This window comes from Arachis duranensis, chromosome 9, assembly GCF_000817695.3.
Source record: "Arachis duranensis cultivar V14167 chromosome 9, aradu.V14167.gnm2.J7QH, whole genome shotgun sequence".
NCBI lineage: Eukaryota > Viridiplantae > Streptophyta > Magnoliopsida > Fabales > Fabaceae > Arachis > Arachis duranensis.
In genome coordinates, this window is record NC_029780.3 from 89,678,885 (window position 1) to 89,690,517 (window position 11,633).

The window sequence follows — 11,633 nt, forward strand, 5'->3', positions numbered from 1 at the left end:
TCTGTTATCAACAGTTTTAGTCTCTTGGTTCTGCAGATTAGCAGCCGTAATTTGGATAGAGTTCGAAAATTGAAGAGTGCAATGACTAGGCTGACTGCTAGGGTGCAAAAGGTAAGAGCGATAATTTATGTATTTGGAAAATCATCTTGTATGCCAATAAATTTGCGCCTGCTGCCCCTCACTTCAATGTTTTTGATACTCTGGACTTTTTTTTGAATTGAAATAGGCTATTCGGTTTGTAGTGATGCATGAGAAATTTATAATGCTTTCATATCAGTTCACTAGTTCCAAATTTCATTAAAGATCAGAAGATTCAATTCTCAATACTTCATTGACCCTTTCGTGTTATTCTTTAGTGGTACATAAAGGTGAAAGATATACAAGGGTATCTTTGCTTCTCTTTTGAATTGAGCTTTATTATATACCACTCTAGCATGTATGAATCTTCAAAATGATACATAGTTTGATACTTGTTTACACAACTAAACTTCGTAGTTACTTATTTCTTCCTTTTTTGGTGAAATAGATTATGTCAATCTCTTGTACTTCTACATGTGATAGTTAGTACTTAGTACAAGTTCAGGATTTTTTTTGTTCCTTTCCTAGTTACTTCATCCATTTTGTTTTCTTCAAGAATAAACATGACAACTTTGGTGTGCTAGGATCTTGTGTAAAGTTTACCTGATTTCGTCTTTCAAGCCACTGTATACCAATTTGGGATGCTTATTATTTTAAGAGAATTACAAACATAGGATCCAAATGTTCCCAATTTAAAATTTTATTTTGTCCTGTAGAATAGCAATTTTTAGAGATAACAGCTAGTTATTGACAGTGAAAGATCATGTACATCTCCATCAGTAGAGCAAACATCTTAATATATGAGATATATTTTGAAGAGAACCCTACATTTTATAAACCAGTTTAGACAGCTTATGCTTTTTTTTAGTTAAATAACAATAACAATACATAATACTTCTGACAAAAAAAAAAAAAAAAGAAACAATACATAATACTTAAAACCAGGATTCCCTGAGAACTATATACTTAATCTTTACTGTCTATTCTAAACCCAGTGCTGTTCATTCATTCCTTTTCCATCTTTTCATTATTATTGTAATATTTTCTCCAACGAGTTTATAAGTAGACTATATTAGTTTATAGGGGTTATCATTGTTGTAAGAGTGATGTCCTTTCAACCCTAAACAAAATACTTCATCTATCTAATCATAATATTAGATTAATTTCTTCACAATGTGTTCATCAACGCATTGCTCAACTGTATATGGTGGATTTTGTAAAGCTCAAAAGGACTGTAAACCTTCTGGATCAGTTTTAACTGGAATACAACATATATTCTCTTCCCTGTCAAATCATCAGTTCTATCAATTCATAGTTTCTAACTTGTTATCTGCTGTAGGTGAGAGACGAACTTGAACAACTACTGGACGATGATGATGATATGGCTGACCTCTACTTATCAAGAAAGTTGGCAAGCGCATCACCAGTTAGTGGATCACGTGGCGGTGGTGGTGCTTGGTTTGCTGCTTCCCCCACCATAGGATCAAAGATATCCAGAGCGAGTAGAGCAAGTCTAGCCACAGTTCATTTGGATGAAAATGATGTCGAAGAGCTTGAAATGTTACTTGAGGTTATACTATTTACTTGAGAGAATATAGAAGGAAAGGGTCTTCAGTTCTTGTTTAATGGCAGAACAAAGCTGTGCTAACTTATAAGTGATGGTTGTTCTATTTTCAGGCTTATTTCATGCAAATCGACGGCACATTGAACAAATTAACCACGGTAGAATCATCTTATCTTATTTTTTTTATATGTCAGACACTTGCTAGATTAATTATAATGTATTTCAGGAGATTTCTTTGTACTAATTAAGTAGTTGGACAAAGTTATAATTAATTGTGAAGAATATCTCCTATCTAATTTCTAGGCAGTGAACTGAAGGCTAGACCTTTTAGGCAGAGGCTTCTAGTTTTAGATTTGCAAGCATGTTGACGTTTGAACAGATTAAAAAGGGAACTTTTCTTATTTCCGTGGCACATAAGAGGGTGTCTTTCAAATCTAGTGCCAAAATTGATGCTTTATAGATTTGTTCATGGTGAGATGTGTTAGATGGTCATCACCTTATGCATTAAGCATATCATATAGGGTCAGAAAACTAAGATGCTTAAGAGAGCAACAGTCTATTTCCAACACCAAACAGCCCGATAAACAAGAAACAGATAAAAGCCCAATACAGCAATCAGATATTGGCAGTTTTTTCTTTCACCTCTTCTAGAACATTTTAGTTACTATGACTCACCATTTGTGAGATGCTTTTCCATGTGATTTCATTTCGGTAAATTTGTATAGCTTCTCTTAGATTTTATTATTCTTAGCTCTAGCAGCCTTTGCCTTTCATATATGTATATATTGCTTGTGTTCTTTATTGATAATTAATGACAGAAAATTAACTTCTTCGTCTTTATCCATTTTCTCAGTTGAGAAAACCGCTGATCCAAATAATCAATCACTCTCAACACCCATAGGCATCTCAACACCATTTGTCACCGTTGATGTCACTCAAAATTCTTCAAGTCCCTTTTATTTTGCATTCATCCCAATGAAAGCCCTATGTCTGTCCTAGTTACTCCTGTTCTTAGTGGTAACGATTAATCAATTATCAGTCTTGGTCTCAAGCTTTTCAGCTCACCATCATCGCCTAGAACAAACTCCCATTCCTAACTGGTAGTATCTACAGAAGTATGTTATTAACAAATAGGTTTGCATAAACTGTGATTTTGCCATTTTATCGCAAAGCAACAAAGTTTTTGATTTTATTCATCTTCAGATAGTGCACTAAATTTAATCGTGTTAAATATCATATATTTCTAACTTGTAATTACTTTACTATTTATTTTCATTATCAGCTTCGCGAGTATATTGATGATACTGAAGACTATATCAATATCCAAGTAAGTGACCAGAAGTTTAGTGGTACTGGTGTTTTTTATATTTTTCTGGTTGGTATTTGGTGATATGCATGTAATACAAGCAAAGTTTTTTGTTTTTTTGTTTTTCCAGCTTGACAATCATCGAAACCAGCTCATTCAGGTTTGTTTATGTGGCTCATCCATCGGTATTCTGTAACGTTATTTTATTTTCTTGTGGATGCTATGGCGTTTAAACATTTGTATATATGTTATGCAGTTAGAACTCTTCCTTAGCTCTGGAACTGTGTGCCTATCCTTCTTTTCCTTGGTGACTGCAATATTTGGCATGAACATTCCATATACGTGGAATGAAAATCACGGTTACATGTTCAAATGGGTAAGCTTAGACTGATTATTTTTCACTCATATGCCACAAAGCTTTTAACTTATGTTTTTGTGAATACAAAATGAGAGATATCTTATTTATTCACAGGTAGTTATTATCTCTGGAACAATTTCTGCCGTTACGTTTCTGTTGATTATTGCATATGCTCGTAAAAAAGGGTTGGTTGGATCATGAAAAGAATGAATGAATATTGACTTGCAGTGCCTTGCACTGTTACATTCAAGATGATTCAAGGTTAATTATCTGCCTGGATTCAAGTACCTTAAAACAGATTAAAAGTTGAACAAGTTAATATTTATATGCTTTCATTTCAATCCAATACTACATCTTAGATAGATGTGATTTTTTTTTAACCTCCTATTTTCCCATTTCCTTGATATACAATCCGACTAAAATTTTTGAGTTTGTTGCTACAGAAATTCATGTATTCTTGACTATTGAGCAATATCCTAAGAATTTGGATTCTCTATATTTTGAATTTTCAAGTAAATATGATCTCTTACCTTTAAATGATTTCTCTTTATTTTTTCTTGGTTCCACCTATCAAATAAATGGTGAGAGATCACACTTTAACTTCTAAAGTGAAATGCAAAATTTAGAGGATCCAAATCCATATCCTACATAAAATAGAATGGAAATGGGTTTTAGATTTTGATATGTATATATGGCAGCACTCTTCCAGACGTCCCCTTAATTATTTGTCATCTTTACTATTGGGACATGCATGTTCACATTGTTCTCTGGTTTTTGACAAAAAAAGGTGAATAGAGCAGTTGAAGATAGATATAGATATATATATGGTGTTTATGTTACCTATGATTAGGATGGTTATATAAGTGTTGTTAAAATTAAAATTATGTATATTTTTTTTTTATATTTAGGTAACATTTTTTCTTTTATTTTTAAATTAAAAAACATTGTTAAATAATAAAAAATATTACTTTAATGTTAATAACACTTTTTAAGACATTGTGGTCATCATAGCCATCAAAATATAGACTCCATAATATATATAATTTATTTTCATACATCACTAGTATAAAAGAGTTTTACAACAAACAAATAATTGTGTTGTCATATTAATAGAAGTAACTAATTTCTAATCTCATTACTTAAAAAAGTATCGAAATTCATGAATCAGATTGGATAGATGTATAAAATTTTTTACATTATTAGTATATCATATTAAACTATATATAATATGATTCAACGGTTGGATTAATTAAATTCATCACATAATATGATTTAACGGTTGGATTAATTAAATTCATCACGTATAAGAAATTATTCAAGTCAACTAGAGGGGTATATATATATTTCAAATAAAATTTTTGATTATCAATTTTTAAGTTGTTGGAATAAATTTATTGAATTTAATTATTAAAATAACTTAGTTATATAAGTAAAAAATTAAAATCCTTACAAGAATGCAACTTTCACACTAAAATCAATTATTTTTATTTTTAATATATATTTTATATTTTATATTAATAATTAATTTTAGTAATTAATTTTAGTGTATTAATAATATTTTTTATTATAATATATGTATTAAGTCAATTTGGCTATGCTCCTAATCTCGTGTAATTGCTAAAGTTGAACACTTTTGAAAACCTATGGGGTTGTTGACCTTGCATTAATTGCTTTCTTTCATTTCACATATTGGATGGGGATAAATAATTGATAAGAAAGTTTAGGAATTTTTATTAAAATTTGGTTAGTATTTAATTATAAAAAAAGTGAATACTTTTATATTATTAAATTTAATTTTACATTATTAAAAATACTAATAATAGTTAATTGATGATTACAAATCACAAAATTTGTTGGTCTTAACATTTTTCATAAACGATAAACACCATTTTAAAAGTCTAGAAAAAAAATATTTTATTGGGTTAATTAAAATATAAATTTGTTTTGTATGAATCCGATTATACTTGTGTTACATAAGGAAGTTTCATCAACTTCTTCTTTTATTTATTCTCTTAATTTTATTATATAGGTGGTAGGTCATGACTCGTGTTAAAAGATTTCCTTTCAAATTGATGTTCTATTATATGCAAGATAAAAAATAAAAAATGTTATCTTTTGTTATAGTAAAATAATTATATAATGTACTCAGTAATATTATTCCGTGCAAGACAAACGTGACACGATTTATGATTATACAAATCATTTGACTCAATCAAAATGAACAAAGTTGTTTCATATATATGTAGATTGGATGATAATATTAAATGTTCTATATTATTGCGAATATATTAAAGGTAATATATACAATTTTTTTATACTAACAATATTGTTATGAGTCTTGCAAAATCAATACTTGAAAAAGAATCGCACATTGAGAGACTAACACTTAAAAAAGAGCCTTATACATCACTATTATACTGTTAACAAATCAAAATCAAATCCCAAACTTTGTAGTGATTATAAAGAAGGAAATTATAATCAAACATAACATACAAAAGAGATTTTACATCTCAATCTTTATTTTTGTATCTTTAAATTTCATTTTAAAAGGTAATATCTAAATACAAAATGGAACCTGTGTGTTTATACTACAATTAGAAAAAAATGTGTTCATTATCATACTATTTACTATTAATAAGATAATACAAGATGCAATCTATGTGTTTAAACTATCATTAAAAAATGTGTTGATTAATTAACATACTATTTACTATTAAATAAGCATCTTACTCACTTATCTTGAGTTTAAATCTTATCTATCAGATTAAACATAAATTAATATGATAACATTTAAAATAGTCTCTAAAAAAAAATTTCACAAAATAATCACTCTAAGAATAGTTATTTACATTAAAATGTGTTCATGTAAAAATAACAATTAAATGATAGACACTTATTATATGAAATAGTTTAGTCAAAAATACTAAATTATCTAATTTTTCAAAAAAACCTAATTCTAATTTTTTTAATACAAAATTAACAAATAGATATAATTTTTAAAGGATCATTGAGAATTAACACAATTGAGATACAATGTAAAGAAAATAACAGCATAGTAAATTTAAATCTTTTAAATTTTAAATTTTTATTTTAAAGGATAAAGTAAGATTTTTCATCTTTAAATAATTTCTATCTTATATTTTTTCTTGATCTTATTTGTGAAATAAATAATAAAAAATTATATTTTATTCTTTAAAATAAAATTTAAAATTTAGAAGATGTAAATTAAGGGGGAGTGCATAGAGTTGGATAGAGAGAGGGGGTAGTGTATCCGACAAAGAACCCCTTCAAATTACACATCACATTCACACGCCGTCGGGAACGAACGAAGAACGCATATATACAACTCTTTCTCTCTTCCCCTCGTCTTTTCACACACAAGCATATATATACGTTGTTTTCTGAGCCCCAAACACATTAAAATAAAACGAAAAGAGACTCAACCCGCCCTCATCATCATTGTACCAATCGAAAACCGCACCCGCTGCACGTGCCTTCGATAATCCAAGAACCCAACCCCTCCCTTGTCCCTTGCTTCTTCAAGAACCGTGCCCTTTCATCGGATCGATCACACAATCCTTCAATCCCTTTTTGTTTTTCCTTTCCCATCATCATCATCAGTAGCTGTGTCGTTCTTCGTCGAGAATGAGGTTGTTTGTATTATTCACCATCATCATCATGCACCATGTCCATGTGGAGCTTTTGTAGTACGTTACCGTACGGAAATCATTAGCTGCTTCTTGTGCCGTATCTTTCTTGTTTATGCTTTTCTTTGCGTCCTTGTCAGATATAGACATATACATACATACATACAAATACATACGTATATATATACAGAAAACAAAAGAATGACGGGGCAAGCGGTGAAGCTGAATAGAGCCAAGCTTGAGGCATGCTTAACATGTCCTTTGTGCAATAAATTGTTCAACAATGCCACCACCATTTCAGAATGCTTACACACTTGTCAGTACACCTCCTCCTCCTTCTTGCTTTTTTTTTTTTTTATCTTTCTTTCCCCTTTTTCTTTTTATTTTTAGTTTCGATCGGATTTAATTCTCTTTTATCTGGCCCTGTTGTCTCGGTAAATTCAATACAATTTTTATTTATTATGGTCGTTCTTTGATACATTATTAATTTTTTGTATCTGATACGGTCATCTTTTGGTACAACTTTTATTTATTTTGTTCACTCTTTGATACATTATTTGTTACTGTCACGTATTAGTACTTTTCTAATCAATTCTGTGGAAAATGTATGTATCTATCACCTGATATCTTTTGATGCATTTTTGGTTGTGTCACTGTGAGTATGTTCCATGCAGCATGTAATGTGAGCTGAGTCTGTGTTTGTTGAATAACAGTTTGCAGGGGATGCATAGATAAGAAGCTAATAGATGAGCAACTAAAGCACTGTCCAGTATGCAATGCTGACTTGGGTTGTTCTCCACTTGATAAATTAAGGTACCCACCACCATCAATGGCTAATTTTACTCTTATCATCACATGATTATTATTTTGTATCATCACTTTATTTATTTATATTCTGATGAATGTCAGGGTTAATGATTTAGTTAAGATAGAGGATTTAAATTAAACATGTTTGAGCACTTTTATGTGCTAAAACTATGCAGCTTTTCTTTTGTACTCTTTGTGTCACTATTTTTCCTGAAATTTTAGCATATGTTGTGTTGAAAATACACAGGACAGATCATAGTTTACAAGATTTGAGGAACAAAATTTTGCCTGAAGAAGGAAAAAAAATTGCCAAGACACCTAAGAATTGTGTGAAAAGAAAGAAGAAATCTCTGTCTTCTCTAGAAGCCAACGCAACAGAAGCAAAAGCTGCTACTCCTGAGAGAGAAGTTTCCGCGCCTTCGCAACCGGATTGTTCTTCTCCTAAGCCTGAAAAGGTGGAGGAAGATGTCAGGAAAGACGAGAAACAACCGCGGAGGATAGGAATCTTGGATGAAGTCTCTACAAAGTTAACTGCAAGAAGAGCTAAAGTTGTAGCAAGAAAAAAGTACCTTCTGAAAGAGTTAACATCATCTTGTGAACCGGATAAAGTAACGGGAGATCAGAAGAAAGAAAATGATGACCGGTTTCAGCTTGAAATTTCCAATGACAGTTCCAAAGCCAGAGTTCAGGTAAATGAGACAAAGTCCTCTTACATTTTTTGGCTCTGTGTTTTCTTGTTCTGAATATATGCTTTGTTTGGATTAGCAGAATCCTTCAAAACCAGATTCAAGTCAACAAATAGTGCCAAACAAGATTCCAATTGACAATGTTGAATCATGGCAAGAAGCTCTTGATTTGTGTGAGCCATTAAATTCCATTGTAGAAGCTGCAAGGAAGAACAAATCTTGCAGTAAGTCCACTATGCAAGAACATGCTGTCATTCCATCAGTAAAGTCAAGTGACAATGATGGCCAGCCTAAGGTTGAAAATGGTGATGAGAATGAATCGAATCGTTCGAGATCATCGGATACAAAAGGAAGAAAACTCAAATTCTCTGAGGACTTGAATGTTCCAGTACAGCAGCCTGTGATTACTTCAAATGGTGAAAGCAACAGAGGGTTTGGTCCAGTTTGGTTCTCCTTGGTTGCTTCTGAAGTGAAGTGAGAAAAAATTACATTTCATGTGTTATTCAATTTTTTGATCTTTTGAAAATTTATTAACTATATTTGTATGTTTGTGAATTATGAATTGCTGGACACAGCGAAGAAAGTGCAAAATTGCCAAAAATAACCCCCAGCTACTTAAGGGTCAAGTAAGTTATATATATATATGTATTCCCATTTTCTATTATTAATTTGCTGTGTTCTGATGTTTGAAATGCACAATGTCATGCATGAAGTAATTAACTGTTTATCTTGATTATGCTTTTGTATGTTCAATTCATAGTATCTGATCTAAACCTTTTTTTTTCTCTTCAATGCCTTACTCCGGCATTTCTCCTTGGGACTTATTTTCTATTTTTTTTCTTGTGTAATTATGTTAGGATCTCAATAGTATATGCGTAAATTACTACTAGCAATAACTAGTCAAGAGTAGTTAGTTTGTTACAGTTGATTAGTTACTTGAATAGTATACACAGAAGTTACAGGGACACAATTTTGGAAGAAGAAAAAGATGGTTAAGGTTTACTAGTGTATGTAAGAATGAGAAATATCAGGAACCAATACTTTTTTTTTATCAATTTTAGTTAATACTTTGGTCCAATATTTTATTTTTATATTATTACGATCTAGAATATAAGGTTAGAATTTAGTATAAAAATAAATTTTGTTGGTAACGTAGATGTTATGCCCCTTTACTTTGAAAGTTTGCATCATGGTTTCATGATTTTAAAATTTTCAGTTGTTGGAAAGGTCTTCTTTGTGGTGCTCCATTGAAAACACAAATTAAATGTAATAGTTGTCTTTAGTTTATGTTTTTGTGTAGCATATACTTTATATAGGTGCACGAATTTCCTCTAACCAATATTCAAATTTGTTTATAGGGATGGTAGTTTACTTGTTTCCCATATCAAAATGTATATAGTGAAGAAGCTTGGTCTTGTTAGCGAATCCGAGGTATACTAGTGTTTCTTTATTATTTTTTTGTTTTCACATCTTTCGAAAAATATTGAAAATGAAAACAGAAACCAAACAGATCCTAATTGCTTTCACGAATTCCAGGTGGAGATCTCTTTGCAAGGTAAACCGGTTCTACCTTGCATGCAACTGCAAAACTTGGTAGAGTTGTGGCTGCAAACAAAGCCATTGAATGAGAAGATTCAAACACATGTTGGAAGCTCAGCTAAGGATTTTGTTATGGTCCTTTCATATCATCGAAAGTCCTGAGAGCTCTCATATCAATTAATCGCCGTTACATTCTTTTGGAATCAATTTATATACATTGGCATTCTTGAAGGTTGACAATAGTCTTCATCGTTGGTCAAAACAAAGGAATATGTTTTTCTGTTAAGTATAACTATATATGACTTCTTCTTCTTCTTCTTCTTATTATGTTTTGTACGCATGCAAAAGAGATCCATGACCAATGTTTTTTTGGATTTAGTGAGGCTGTATATATGTCAGCGATGATGCTAATTTCAACCTATATATGTTGGTAGTAATCTCAGTGATGATGCTGGCAATTTGATCCTGTTTGTCTTATTACAATAGCACAGCTAGTAACTAAATTGTCATATTAATAAGGTCAACTATATATATGGATCAATGTTATAATGTTTTGTTACAAATTTTCAATCTAACAACGAGACAATATTGACAATTAAACAATTTGTAAAATTTAAGATAAGTAAAATAATTTTATAAAAATTGGTTAATATTAACTGAAAAAGGACTTTTCCAACGTTACTCATTATAATGTTTTGGTACAAATTTCAACTTAATAACGAGACAATATACCCAAGTTCTATTATGGTCAATGTTTATTATTATTTTTATTTTTATTTTTATTTTTTTACAATGATTCATTTCTAAAATACTGGAGAGTTAATTAACACATAAAGCTGTATGCTTGTCACATATGTGAATTCTTTTAAGAATGATATAGTTCAATTTATAATTAAGAGGTGGAAATTAAAACTCCCCTGACATCCCACTCTGAAGGAAATTTTTTTCCATGTTCGTAATAACCCAACCCAGCTAGGGCATCGGTACTAGGGGTTCAAAATGGATCCAAATCGTATAAAACTAACTAACTGAACTAAACAAATCAAAAATCGAAATAAAAAAGATATTTTGCTATTTTTTGCGGTTTGATTCGGTTTTCAATTTTTATAATAAAATCTCTAATCAAATTGAATTAGTTACTTAAAAACCCTGAAAACCAAATCCCCCCAACCCCAAGTAGCTGCCACTACCACACTCAGCAACTCTAGTCCCATCTCTCTCCGCTCTCCATTTTTTTCTCGAGTCCTCGACCACTCCACAGTTCCAAAAACTCCCTCCTCCCACCCTTACAGAGCCGTCATCATCTTAGCCATTGACGTCGCTGGATGATGCCAGGGCATCAAGGCCAGTTTTACTGACCTTTTCTTTACTGTTTTAGGATAGTTTCATGCGTTTTTTTAGTGAATAAGGCAAGTTTTGGATAAAGTTACACTTACACCTTGATTCAAGCAACTTTTGTGAACTTTGCATAATTTCATGAGTATTTTGCTAGAATTGCATGATAAATTGATGATGCATAATCTCATGACTTTGGCTAGAGCTTTGATGCACTTAATTGCTTGTTTTCAGGGTAAAGGAAGCAAGGAAGAACCACGTTAGTATTCACGTTAACCTAGTTAACGTGAACACTAACGTGGAATGGTAAAGC

At 31.1% G+C, this 11,633-nt stretch overlaps 2 protein-coding genes across 2 annotated transcripts in view; both read left to right on the top strand.

The window, feature by feature from the left end:
* The window catches only part of LOC107466157 (magnesium transporter MRS2-I), a 6,436-nt gene extending 2,307 nt beyond the window's left edge, over nucleotides 1-4,129 (top strand). The window contains exons 5-11 of the mRNA XM_016085138.3: nucleotides 37-111; nucleotides 1,418-1,648; nucleotides 1,756-1,800; nucleotides 2,925-2,969; nucleotides 3,079-3,108; nucleotides 3,205-3,324; nucleotides 3,421-4,129. Of these exons, the coding sequence (XP_015940624.1) occupies nucleotides 37-111; nucleotides 1,418-1,648; nucleotides 1,756-1,800; nucleotides 2,925-2,969; nucleotides 3,079-3,108; nucleotides 3,205-3,324; nucleotides 3,421-3,507 (633 nt within the window). The 3' untranslated portion in view covers nucleotides 3,508-4,129. The remainder of the gene's footprint in view (nucleotides 1-36; nucleotides 112-1,417; nucleotides 1,649-1,755; nucleotides 1,801-2,924; nucleotides 2,970-3,078; nucleotides 3,109-3,204; nucleotides 3,325-3,420) is intronic.
* A 2,465-nt stretch (nucleotides 4,130-6,594) lies between these two features.
* Nucleotides 6,595-10,435, top strand: LOC107466152 (E3 ubiquitin protein ligase DRIP2-like). Its single transcript, XM_016085136.3, has 7 exons — nucleotides 6,595-7,269; nucleotides 7,667-7,766; nucleotides 8,008-8,449; nucleotides 8,529-8,920; nucleotides 9,022-9,072; nucleotides 9,805-9,877; nucleotides 9,983-10,435. Exons 1-7 carry the CDS (start codon nucleotides 7,155-7,157, stop codon nucleotides 10,145-10,147), a joined length of 1,338 nt encoding a protein of 445 aa, XP_015940622.2. The 5' UTR covers nucleotides 6,595-7,154; the 3' UTR covers nucleotides 10,148-10,435.
* Nucleotides 10,436-11,633: the final 1,198 nt, after the last annotated feature.